This window comes from Camelus bactrianus, chromosome 28, assembly GCF_048773025.1.
Source record: "Camelus bactrianus isolate YW-2024 breed Bactrian camel chromosome 28, ASM4877302v1, whole genome shotgun sequence".
NCBI lineage: Eukaryota > Metazoa > Chordata > Mammalia > Artiodactyla > Camelidae > Camelus > Camelus bactrianus.
In genome coordinates this window covers 20,240,166-20,253,867 of record NC_133566.1, presented here as the reverse complement: position 1 = coordinate 20,253,867, position 13,702 = coordinate 20,240,166, and the positions used below count along the sequence as shown (strand labels likewise).

Below are 13,702 nucleotides of genomic sequence, written 5' to 3'. Positions count from 1 at the left end.
GCTTTCCTGGAGGCAGACGTCTGCTCCAGTCTCACTTTCCTCACTTCATAACTCTGACTGCCGTCAACTCGCTGACCCTCTCTGACCCTCAGTTTCCTCCAACGCAAAATGGGAGGAAAGATAGTATATACTTCGTGGAAGTCTTTCGGGAATTAAATAAGTTAAACTGTTGTCTGGATTGGTCACAGAATTACAGATTCTTATTAAATTTGGCAAATTTTGGCAAATGTCTCTTCCAAATTTAAGAGTAAAAAGATATCCATGTAAGCTAATTTTGGAAAATTAATTATCACAATTTTTTTTTAATTTGTAGAGATTGAATGCCCTGGCTGCGATAGTCCGAGGCAGGCTTCCTAAATTACACAGAAACATCGTAACTGCCTTAATTACTATTGATGTACACGCAAGGGACATAGTCACTGAGCTTGTTCAAGCCAAGGTAACTGTTCCGTTTAAATAAAATCACTTCCTTTTTTCTGAAATCAATGCGTCCAACACACGTATCATTGATACCACGTGCGCAGGTGGAGGAAGTCGAATCCTTTGACTGGCAGAGACAGCTGCGCTATTACTGGGACGTAGACCTGGACAATTGTGTGGCAAGAATGGCGCTGTCTCAGTACACGTACGGCTATGAGTATTTGGGTGCCTGCCCGAGACTGGTCATCACTCCTCTCACGGTATGTTCCTGATCATTTAGGTTCACTTGGATACAGGACATGCAGTGTTGACATTGCGTTTTTTTAAAATCAAAATTGTCCTGGAAAGTTTCCATCTGACATTGAAAGGATTTACCATAAATACATCTTTGTAAAGCAGAGATTTGCAGTATTTAATTATGTGCCTAGATTTTTGAGTAGTTTTCAGTTGTCATAGAATTTCATAAGAAATCCTGACCCTCCTGCTATAAAAAGGAAAGGACTTAAGGATCTGTGGCCAGAGTCACTTCCGTCCAATAATGACAGTTTCTCAATTTCTCCAGGATCGCTGCTACCTGTGCCTCATGGGGGCTCTGCAGCTCGACCTGGGAGGCGCACCGGCTGGCCCTGCTGGCACTGGGAAAACCGAGACCACCAAAGACCTTGCGAAAGCTCTCGCCATCCAGTGCGTGGTCTTCAACTGTTCCGACGGTTTGGACTACAAGGTGCAGTGCTGGCAGCGGAACATGCGCGTTAAGTTTTACGTGGCTTTCTCCACTTGCAACGTGACATATCAAAAGAAGACAAGGATGGGGTGATGGGGGGAAACTAGTGGGGCAAGGGATGGTTAAAGTGGAATAAACAGAACAAAGAAGCGTCAGCACAAGGCCGTCTGCGTGGGCCAGGTAGGGTCAAGGCCAGGGGAGGACTTGTCAATTGGTGGTAAAATTTAATCTGTTCATGACAGTAAGTAGACATATAGCAGATGACATATGAGCCAGAATAACAGGGAAATCTAGGAACAAGGAAAGAGCAGCTCAGAGTTGTGTACTGAAAATGAAGTATGTAGGAGGTGAGAATTCGCAGTAGGATTTTGCAGTAGAGTAGTTCACAAGCTTTTTGTTCACAGGATCCCTTTACAGGCTTAAAAATTATCACGATCTCCAAAGACCTTTTGTTTCTATGTATGGGTTCCATCTGTTGATATTTACCATGTTAGAAATTAAAACTGATCCGTTTAAAATATTTATTAGTTTTAAAATAACAATAATAAATTCATTACATGTTTGCATAAACACACTTTTTGAGAAAAATAGCTATTTTCCCAAACAAAAAACTTACTGAGAAGAGTGACATTGTTCTATATTTTTGAAAATCTCTGGTACACTGGAAATTGACATGTTGTAATTGACTGTACTTCAATTAAAAAAAAAAAAAAAGAACTGTGGAATAAAATCTGGTATCTAGAAACCAAAAAAAAAGAAAAGAAAATCTCTACTGTCTGGTGTAACAGAGGCTAGCCAGATGCCCATATCTGCTTCTGCATTAAATCTGTTAAGATACATTATTTCTGTTAAGATACATTATTTTATTTGAAGAAAATCTAGCCTTACACAGATATGTGTTCTAAAAAGACAAGACTACTTGAATAACTTCTTTAGATAATTGTTGATATTCTTTGACACGACACCAAAGATTGACAAGTGGCAGCTTCTTAAAGATTATTTGCAACATGAAAACTAAAACCATATGAATAACTTTTTCGTACTCTGTGGTTTCATGAGAGAATGAGAGTGAAAAGACAAATAGCATTTTAGTATTATTATGAAACAACTTCGACTTCACGGACCCCCTAAAAGAAACTCTGAGGTTTGCAGGAGTCCTCAGATGACAGTTTGGAAAAATGCTGTTTCAGCATGTTGATTTCTGATCTGGAACATTAAGTGACCCCTGAAGGGTGTAGAGGATCTTCAGAAAAAGACGAAGGTCGTCCTTGTCAACATCCCATCAGACATGGGGGAGGACGCAGACTTCTCAGTGGGAAGGAGACGCTCTGCCACCTCCACCTTGGCCAGACCGTTTGGGAAGGTGGTGACAGAACCCTCTTCCAGGGGCAGAAACGAAAGAGGGACAAATCAACCATCAACATCCACGCAGAGGTTACCGACAACGAAAGCTTCCATTAGTAAAGTTTTTCAAGGTTTTCTTAAGTCATTAAGTGTGTCCATTCTACATGTTAGCTTCTTTGGGAACCTGTATTTACAGAGGTTATGAAAAGGTAGGCAAATTGGTCAGATTGTCATTTTTTTTAAAACTAAAAATTAGCTTCAGATCATTTTAGGGAGAGGCCAAAAGATACGTCCTCTTACTGAAAGGTGTTAACTTCTGACACAGCCCAGCAGCCCCTAACACTGTTGCTTATGTGCAGATACCACCACTCTTAGTATTTCAGCTCAAAATGTAAGCTTTGAAGGAGTTCGGCTGTCCAGTACGCAGTCAAATGGCATCATTGTGCTTTCAGATGATGGGGCGCTTCTTCAGCGGCCTGGCACAGTCGGGGGCCTGGTGCTGCTTTGACGAATTTAATCGAATCGACATCGAAGTGTTGTCGGTCATCGCGCAGCAGCTCATCACCATCAGGAGCGCCAAGGCGGCCAAGGTGAGGCCGGGCCAGCGTCCGCAGACGCGCGTTCCTCACGCTCGTAACTGACTTACAGCACGTGGCGTTTTAGGAGGGACGGTGCGAAGTTTAGCCTGTCTCTCCTGTGCATCCAGTGTCATTGGCGAGCAGTGCAGCAGCAGGGCTGATGTGGGTGACTTAATTCCTCATCCAGGCAGCGCAGAGAAGCAACTGTATGTCAGACACTGTGCTGGGACCTGGGGACACAGAGCTGGTGAGACTCTGTCCCTGCCCTCGCAGAACCTGTTCTTCTTCGACCCCCAACACACACATGCACACACACAGACACGCACACAGACTCATGCACGCACTCCCTGTCCTTCTCTCCTCCAACTCCTCTCTTCCTCCTCACCTCTCTTGTTCTTGCCTTTGATGTTTACATCTCTGCCAGGTTTGCCTTCATCCTGGCCCCCAGGCTCAGCCCAGTGCTGGTAGAAAAATGAGAGAGGAGTCCTGGGGAACCCAGGGGAACCTTGACTCTCCAGAACTCACTGGACTGGAAAAGCCAAGGAGTAAAGGGTCAGATGAAGATAGTAAAGTGGTCCCACTGGTTACAACTTGTTTTAGCCCACGTGAGCATGTTCCTGGAGAAGGGGTTTTGTATTGGGCAGGGGTGTCAGGGAAGAGTGGGACCGAGTCCCCTACCACTCTGTGGACCTTGTGGGATACAGTCACAAAGTCACCAAAGGGCAGACTGACGTTCAGCCAGGACAAGCCAAACAGCCTTGCCCGTGGTTTAACATTTAAATGGCCACTGCCTGGCGTCCCTGTAGGGTCCCCACCGCTACCCTGACCCCTGGGGCCTCAGACCTCCTCAGGGTCCAGCCGCAGGGGTTCATTCTGACCTAGCAAGGGGGCCTCCAGACGCAGGTCCAGCCCTAGGAAGAGGGGTCATTCTCACTGGAAGGTGCCCTGCTCAAGAGTTATTGAATATTTTGAGTATCACCCCTGCAAGAAAACAAATTATAGAACAGGTGAAAGCAAAGCAGAAATCGGACTTTAATAAGCTCTGAGTTACACAAGCCCTTGTACTTAACACTTGTTTCGTCATCACGCCAAGCCCGTGTGAAGTAGGTGGTGCTTCCCAAGGTTACGGGTGAGAAGAAATTAAAACACTTCTGGGAACGGCACAGACACAAGATATACATCTGTGTGACCCTGAAGTCTGCAGTTCTTCAACTGCACGCCTTCCTGCCTCCGCTCCCTCTGGGAGGCCTGCGCTAAACGCAGGGACCTCCAGATGTGACGTGTTGTGAGCCATCATCTCCATGCTGCGCGTTCAGCATCCTTGGCGAAGCGTGGGGAGCGCGGGAGAAGGGACCACGGAGGACGCCGGCAGCATTGAAGCGTTGCCAATGGGGCGGCGACCATGTGCAGTGACAGGAAGGTGGGAGGACTCTGAGACTAGCCACATCTCACCCTTGGTTCTTCCAGGGGGCAGGTGAGACAGCTGGGGCAGCAGGTACCCCCAGAACAGATGAGGAAACTAAAGCACGGAAACATGCAGGTTTGAGGAACACGAACAGCCATTTAGAAGCAGCAGGACTGGGGTCTCCAGTTGTACCATCCAGCGCTTTCTCCTCCGGGCTGTGACACATCCGCCCAGCTCCATCCTGGCCTCCCCAGTGTTCTCCGCGCCTAATTACAGTGCCTCCATTCAGTGGCCCTGCTGGGACCCTGGGCTTCATCTTGAATCTTTCCCATCACTGTCAACCCCAAACCTAAGCCCCCACCAAGGCCATTCAGCTGCATCTCCTGGACCTCTCATCTGCAGTGAGAACTCCCGGTTCTGGCTCTCGTCATCTCCCCAGTAACAGCTCCTTCCTGGTCGCCCTGAGTGGAGTTTGTCTAACCTCTCCAAGGCCACCTTTGGTCCTATCACTTTGCTCAAAATTCTCCGCCTCCCCCGACCCACAGGACAAAGCTCTCAAGGCCTTAGCCTAGCATGCAAGATTTGTGATGCTCAGGCCCCAGCCTCCTTACACATTCCTCCTGGAAATTTACCCTTTAGCAAAGTGAACAGCTAGTCATTCCCCGAACATGCGGGGCTGCGCCTCGTTCCTGCTCCCTTTGACGGGAATGGCCACCCTGCTCACCTATGTGAAATGCCCTCTTCATTCTCCAGGTCTCAGGCAGGCTGTTGTGGCTGAGTAGATTGCAGGACTGGGCCGGGGAAGGAGGAGACAGTTGGCAGAGGCAGAGGGCAGGAAATCCTGAGCCCAGAAGAGACTGGGAGTGAATAAGGCAGAACTCAGGAGAGCAGCAGTCCTAGCAGCAGGATCCAGTAGTCTTTGCCTGCACGCCCACTGCACAAGTTCTGTGCCCGCGTAGGAATTACGGAAAGGAATTTACAAGTGTCTGGAGAAGGGCTAACTTACATTTTCCCTCCCTTTCCGACAGCTCTCTAGATTCATGTTTGAGGGGCGGGAAATCAAGTTGGTGACGACCTGCGCAGCCTTCATCACCATGAATCCCGGGTACGCAGGCAGAACCGAGCTGCCGGATAATCTGAAAGCCCTGTTTCGACCCTTTGCGATGATGGTTCCAAATTACGCCCTGATTGCAGAGGTGAGCAGCACATCACAGAGCGCCCAGGATTTGAGCTCGTTTCTTTTCTTTACCGTTTGATTCTGTTGTGGTAGAAAGTTCCCTTTATGATCGCACCCTGGCCGAGGTTACGTGGTATTGTCCCCTCTTCCGTGTGTGGGTATGATTGTTACCACATAGAATGTTTTGTTCTCTGTGTGTATGTGTGTGTGTGTGTGTGTGTGTGTGTAACAGCTGTATCCTAATCACGCCCAGGATTGTATCTGGAATGTAGTAAGCCCCCAAAACTGGAATGAATAAATGAGTTTAATTAACTAGTTCACTGGGGTTTATCAGTTCCTCTGTAGGAATTAAAATGTCTAGATTCATTCTAAAAATATGGTATTATTCTCACTTCTCTCTCTGCATTATTTTTTTATTAGAGTCAAGGGATGTTGAGCAGAACCAACACAAATCATTGTGACGGAGGGCAGGGGTTGGTTTCCAGTCTGTATCAGCTTAGTCAAAAACTAGCAATCATGGATAAATCACTTATGATTGGATTTGTTCCTTCTGTATCTATCTAGGGATTTTTCTATTTAAACTTTTTTTCCTTCATACTAGCTAAGAACCAGTGTAGTTAAATTTTATGTGTATTTTTCTTGGCACTTTTTATTGAGGTATAATTTACATATAGAGAAGTGCGCAGGTTATAAAGATGCAACTCAGCAAATTCTTACACACGTCCTCACGTGTGTGATTACCAAGACCAAACTATAGGACATTTTCAGGACTCCAGAAGGCCCCTTGTGCTCAGTCAGTGCTGTGTTTCACAACAGGGGACACCACCCTGTTTAGAACGTAGCTTCTCAGAAAGCACATATTACTCCTGTGGCTAATAAACTCCTGACAACAGCTAATTTAAAACATTCCTCTGTGTGAAGTAAAAGTAATTACCTAAGAATAGAATAGACCAGGCCAAATCCTATCATTGGAAAAATTACCGTTTTCATGAGTAAAATGCCTACAGCATCTCATGAGTCCCCCAGCGCCCCCTGGGGGCAAGGCGGGGTGTGGCAGTTAAGGCAGGTGGTCCCTCTAGACCCTCTGTGGGCAGGGATGATGAATGACCTGCTCGTTGTTCAGAGCTGGTAGGAGGAAAGCCAGGTTTAGTACTCAGTCCAACCTTGTGCTCGCATCTCGTGTTTTGTCCTGCTGTTATATTAGTCATGAATTGGAGAGATTTTAAATATCCAGTCTTCTGAGTGCTATTCCTGTCTTCGTCACAGACTGAATGAGTCAGAGCCGTCATCAGTAATGTTTTTAATCACCCGCAGGTCACAGAGCCCTGCGCTAACAGGTAGTGGCAAAGCAATGAGCAGAACAGACCCCACTCGGGAGTCTCCGCATCCCCTCAGAGCTCCATTCTGAGGCCCGCTGCAGTGAGTTGAGTAGGTTATGGATTGGAGGAAGGGGCCACACTCACCTCCACCATCATCACTGATTTATTTAACCAAATGTGCAGACAGTTGTCAGAGGCAAAGCGTCCTCTGAGGGCCCGGGAGAGGCCGCAAACCTTCCCTTGAGCCCAGGGAAGCCTGCAGGGAGCGCGTCACTGTAATTGACGCTGTCAGATCAGGGAAGCTCACGTCTTGGCGTTTGTACTCAGGCCTTACAACGCCATCCAGCCTTCACGATGTGAACATTTTCACAGTGGGCTCTGCTGCTCCTGAACCAGATGTCACCAAGGTCACATCTCCACCCATGCAAGGGAAGCAGAATCAGTGCTCGGGTGTCCCTGTATGATTTCCCACCTTCCTCCTTGTGGCACAGAAAACCCTTTGCCCTTCAGCCTTGACGTTCCTTTGTTAAAGGCTGTGACGACTTGGAGAGACGTGACACCTGAAGGAGACTCTGCATGCTCTGGTGCTATGTTCACATGTTGTCAGCAATGTAAGATGACAAGCATCGCACTGCATCTCTCCACTCTAGGTAATCCTGTACTCCGAAGGATTCGAATCCAGTAAGATTTTAGCGAGGAAGATGACTCAGATGTATAAGCTTTGCAGCGAGCAGCTCTCTCAGCAGGATCACTACGACTTCGGCATGAGAGCCGTGAAGTCCGTGCTGGTCATGGCTGGGTAAGGAGCCAGAGTGGGCAGCAGTCCAGCTCCAAACCATGTCATCAGATGCATTTAATAAGTAATTCACAGGGGGCAGGGTGTAGCTCAAGCGGTAGAGTGCATGCCTGGTGTGCACGAGGTCTCAGGTTCAATCCCCAGTACCTTCTCTAAAAAGATAAGTAAATAAATAGACAAACCTAATTACCCCCCCACCCCCTACCCCTACCTAAATAAATAAGAAAATTTTTTTAAGGATTTGTAATTAAAAAAAAAACAAGTCACTCACAGATGGCTCTTAAAGCAACACAGTAGGAGATCAACAAGTGCCAGATGCTGGCATTCTTGTCTTGGAACCCCCCCCCGCCCCCTGCCACCGTGACATGGGGCTCCGATCTTCATCCCAGGATGGTTCTTCACTGTGAGAACCCACGTGGCTGCGCCCAGCCTGAACCTGAGTCTCGGCTAGGCTTTGGCAAATGTTTGTTTCCCCTGAACTCGTCCCGTGCAGTGGGTTTTAGTACAAAAGCCTTCACCCCTATAAGACAGGGTGACTAGACGTAAAAGGCATGCAGTCTGTCATGTGTTTTTTGGGTTTTTTTAATTAAATTCAGTCTTTTCAAAATGGAGCTTCACTGGGTTTGGCCTCAGCAGCCTCTTCTTTGCCATCTGTTTAGTTGAGTGGCTTCTGCTGTTTATCCTCAAATGCAGACAAACGGCTTTCAGCTCACTATTCAGAGCTGATTCATGCCTGGAGTGAGTCAGCATTGTCGGCTGGCATCTGCGTGGCGTCACTAGTGGTCCCTCTGCTTATGCTTTGTTGCTAGTGAGGAGGCACTGAGCTCCAGAAAGGCAGGAGCCCCCGCACCTGGGGGTGGGTGGGCTGTTCGGGACGGTGCCTGTTGGACGCGGCTTCCCCCCCTCACTGGGACAAAATGAGAAGAGAAGTGTGCCCTTTACCGTGATTTTGGCGTCCACAAAAGCTGCTACAAAGTGCTCTATTCTATGGGCTGGTGTGAGAAACTGGGGAAGTAGCTGTTAGAAGGATTTGTTTTATTTCAGATTTTTTTTCTACTTAATAATTAGCACAAGCTTAATACTCTTCTGGTCAGGCTATTTGACTTGATGAGAACGGGAGCCCCCAGGGAAATTTCACTACCACCAGAGTCAGCCCTGCGGGTCGCCTGACAAAGCCGGACGCGCTGGGAGAAGCCTCAGTTCCATCGCTCAATCCTCAGTCTGGTCTTCCTTCCTAGACTCCACCTCTGTCTTCACAGCGTGGTCCAAGGCTGCTCCTTTCTAGTTCCCAGTGGAGCAAAAGTCTTTCCTCTCTTCAGGCCCCAACCGCTCTCTTTATAACCTGTGGACACTTTATAACGTGTGAAACCCCCAGCTTGCCCGGAGTCTCTGAGGGAATCTGTCTTCTCTCTAGTTCTTCCCCTCGGGCCACGACTCACTGGCTCAGGCTCTGCACATCTCTTTAGAGGACGGAGTGACCGAAGGAAAAATAAGAGCCAGCAAGAGCAGAGCAGAGCATTGTGGGCTGAGAGTGAAGGAAGTCTCAGGGCTATGCATCACCATGATGTACTCAGGGACATGTAAAGTCAGGTTAGATAAAGTCTAGTTTGATGGGGGGAGCTTGAGAAACTGTCCTTGTCATTCTCCTCGCGGCCACATAGCCTGTACCTGACTTGGTCATGTCCTCTCCTGGAGACGGATGCAGACATGCGAGGGGAAGTGGTCCTCTCCTTCCGGCAGGAGTCTGCACTGGGTGCCCTCCACCCTTTCTGCAGGCCAAATCCCTCACCCACAGATTTGGAAAATCTCATTTGACACCATGTTTTCACGATGTCATCTGAATTATTCCTTTATATTTAGGTCTTTAAAAAGAGAGAACCCAGACCTCAGTGAAGATGTGGTGTTGATAAGAGCTTTACGAGACTCTAATTTGCCAAAATTCCTAGCAGACGATGCTGTTCTCTTCAGGTAAACGTCTCGATGTTACTGATAAAGCCTGGCTGCTGTGTAGAGGGTAAAGGGTGGTTGATCTTCAAATATGTCTGTCACTTGTAAGGTAATAACTTTCTCATCATTTCACTGCAGTTTTAAAAATGCAAGCTTCAGATAAAGATGCTACCGATTTTAGCATCAATCCAATTGTTTATTTTTTTCCAAAGTATTGATCACCAAGCTGCATACTATGCTATTAGCATTTGGCTGCAAGTTTCTGAACTAAGAGATGTTCCTGACCCAAAAGAAGCAGATTTGAGCCTCAACATAAATGTGATTGCTTTTATCGATTTCAACTTTTATTATTTAGTTTTATGTTTATCCAAGCCACATATGTATGTAGTTTTAAAAATACAATGCTGTTATAAAATTACTCTCAGGAAAAACAGCGCTCCCCTGCCCTTCACCAGCTCCCACCTCCCAAAGGCAATCACTTGTCAGTTCATCCATTCATTCTTTCATTTTGCTATTTCCCTCCCTGTTGTATAGGACCACGTTTGTGCCATTTCATGATTTTTCAGCTTTAGGTATTACCTAGTAAGTCACTAACAGAGAGAGGAGGATGTGCACATGCCCCCTCCCCTCCCCCCATCCCCTCTATGGAGTCACACGGTGGCATAACTGGGGCTAAGTATCCAGAATTTCCAGAATTTATTACAGAGATATAAATATTACCCAGAGCTGAGCTACATTTCCCTTGTTATTGGATTATCTAGCCTTTTATCTTCCCTGCATTTATTAACTGTCTTAGTTTTTGTTTTTTATTCCTTTACCGACTTTTCTGTAAATTGATCACTAATTCATTTCCAAATTCCGCGAGTGTAAACTCCAAAAAAAAAAAACAAACTTCAGTTATACACAATATTCTGTCGAATCTGTCTCCTTGGGGCCCTCTGCTCTCCTCTCTAGCCTACACTGGTTGCCCGTTACCCTTGGGGCACATCTGTCATTCTGGGATGTCCTTTACGTCCATGTGCTTTTTGTCCACTGTCAGATCCCCTGTTTCCCAGAACATGTGTCTACTCACTTTTGGCAGAACACAGTGATGAGGGGGAGGGTATAGCTCAAGTGGTAGAGCACCGGCTTGGCCTGTATGAGGTTGTGGGTTCAATCCCCAGTACCTCCTCTAAGAATAAATAAATACTAAACAAGCCTAATTACCTCCCCCACCAAAATAAATAAATTCATTAAATAAACTTTAAAAAAACCACAACGATGAAAATTCCTAAACATTTGTGTTTGCACATTCAGGACATTACTGTAAGTGAGATTCTGGGAATTGTGTTCCCTAGGTCGTAGACAGGAATGGACATGTTTAATTTAGGTAGATCCTGTCGGTATGGCCTCCAAAGACATTTTGCATTTATATAAATAGTTTTGTGAACATGCCCCTTTCCCTTTATGTGTTTGAGAGGGAGACCAAACAGTAGCCTACTTTAATATAAATTACTTTATTAGTATCAAGGAGCATCATTTCTGATGCTCATTAGTCATTTGAATTCATTTTTCTTAGGGCATCATTCTGTTATGTTCTTTTACATAGTGATTTGTGGGAACTCATAAACTTTATCTGGTATAAAGCTTGGAAATATTTCTCTAAGTGTATCACTCACTCTTTATGTATAAAGCCTTTTTGCCTCACAGAAGTTTGGTATTTCCTGGTTTGTTTTTATTTTTCACTGTATCATCTTTTTTTAAAGTTACCAAATTTTTGTCCTTCTTAGGTAGACTTTCTTACCACAGTGTTGTAAAATCCATCTCATATTATTATCAGTACCTTTTTTTCTTGCTCTTTTTTATTGAAGTATAGTTGATTTACAATATTATATTAGTTTCAGGTCTATAGCATAGTGATTGAATGTTTTGATAGATTATACTCCATTAAAGTTATTATAAAATATTGGCTACATTCCCTGTGCTGAACAATATATCCTTGTAACTTTTTTATTTTACACATAATAATGTGTACCTCTTAATCCCGTACCCTTATGTTGCCCCTCTCCACTTCTCTCTCCCTACTGGTAACCACAAGTTTGTTCTCTCTATCAATGGATCTGGTTTTCTTTTTTCTTTCTTTTTTGTTACATTCACTAGTTTGCTTTATTTTTTAGAATCCACATATAAGTGATATCCTACTGTGTTTGTCTTTCTCTAGCTGACTTATTTCACTCAGCATAATGCCTTCCAGGTCCATCCATATTGTTGCAAATGGCAAATTTTCATTCTTTTTAATGTATTTCAATGTATATATATACACATATATATACACCAAATATTCTTTATCCATTCATCTGTTGATGGATACTTAAGTTGTTTCCATATCTCAGCTATTGTAAATAATGCTGCTAAGAACATTGAGCATGCATCTTTTCAAATTAGTATTTTTATTTTCTTTGGATATATACCCAGGAGTGGGATTGCTGGATCCTATGGTCGTTCTATTTTTAGTTTTTCAAGGACCCTACATACTGTTTTCCATAGTGGCTACATCAGTTTACATTCCCACCATGAGTGTACGAGTGCTCCCTTTTCTCCACATCCTCCCCAACATTTGTTATTTGTGGTCTTTTTGATGATAGCCATTCTGACAGGTGTGAGGTGATACCTCATTGGAGTGTGGATATGCGTTTCTCTGAGGATTGGCAGTGTTGATCAGCTTCTCATGTACCTGTTGGCCATCTGTATTTCTTCTTTAGGGAAATGTCTATTCAGGTTTTCTGTTTATTTTTTAATTGTGTTTTTTTAATATGGAGTTGTATGAGTTGTTTATATATTTTAGGTATTAACCCCTTATCAGTCATATCACTGACAAATATTTTCTCCCATTCAGTAGGCTGTCTTTTTGTTTTGTCAGTGGTTTCCTTTACTGTGCAGCTTTTAAGTTTAAGTAGGTCTCCTCTTTTATTTCTCATTTTGCTTATTTGGGTCCTCCCTCTTTTCTTCTTGAGATATAAATAAAATTTTTAAGATAAACTAATAAATTCATCCCCTTCTGTATGTTTGATACCATGCCATGTACTGTATATAATACAAAATCATAAATTAAAAAAAATCTCAAAAATCTCCCAAAATACTTAAGAACATTGGTCTACTGTTCAGGAAACAAACAAAATCATACACAACTTCAGAGAAATGATAGATTCTGGTATAACACATAGGATAATCTCAGACTGCAGAAAAAAGGATTAATGAGAAAAATAGAACCAATGGTAATGTTTAATCAATTAACTGTAACAAATATGGGGAAATATCAATGACCAGTGGTTTCTAACTGATTCTTTTTTCCAGTGGAATTATATCTGACCTTTTTCCTGGAGTCCAAATTCCAGAACATGATTATGGAATATTACAGTCAACAATTATAAATGTCATGAATGGACAAAATCTGCAACCTGAGACATGTATGGTTGAAAAAGTGATACAGTTCTATGAAACTATGCTAGTAAGGCATGGTGTCATGTTAGTTGGGCCAACCGGAGGTGGCAAGACCACAGTTTACCGAATACTAGCAGAAACTTTAGGAAACTTGCGGAAACTTGGTATAGATAATCCCTTTTACCAACCAGTAAAAACATACGTTCTTAATCCTAAATCGATTACAATGGGTGAATTGTATGGTGAAGTTAATAACATAACCTTGGAGTGGAAAGATGGTTTGATGGCGCTAAGTGTCCGAGCAGCTGTGAATGACACTTCTGAGGACCACAAATGGATCATCAGTGATGGGCCAGTGGATGCTCTTTGGATTGAAAATATGAACACAGTCTTGGATGATAACAAGATGCTGTGCCTGGCTAACAGTGAGAGGATTAAACTCACACCTCAAATCCACATGCTTTTTGAGGTAAATATATATTCCTTACTGCAGTGTGAAACTGTTCATTACGTTGGCATGCCATCGTTAATTGTTTTCTCTTGCTGATACATCATTTATTATCTGTAAGGCC

General features: G+C 44.2%; 1 protein-coding gene across 1 annotated transcript in view; it reads left to right on the top strand.

Moving 5' to 3' along the window:
- DNAH6 (dynein axonemal heavy chain 6) overlaps nt 1–13,702 on the top strand; it is a 150,366-nt gene that overhangs the window by 50,816 nt on the left and 85,848 nt on the right. Inside the window, exons 27-34 of the mRNA XM_045519487.2 lie at nt 314–439; nt 525–680; nt 983–1,144; nt 2,941–3,078; nt 5,500–5,667; nt 7,618–7,766; nt 9,624–9,731; nt 13,044–13,599. Of these exons, the coding sequence (XP_045375443.2) occupies nt 314–439; nt 525–680; nt 983–1,144; nt 2,941–3,078; nt 5,500–5,667; nt 7,618–7,766; nt 9,624–9,731; nt 13,044–13,599 (1,563 nt within the window). The remainder of the gene's footprint in view (nt 1–313; nt 440–524; nt 681–982; nt 1,145–2,940; nt 3,079–5,499; nt 5,668–7,617; nt 7,767–9,623; nt 9,732–13,043; nt 13,600–13,702) is intronic.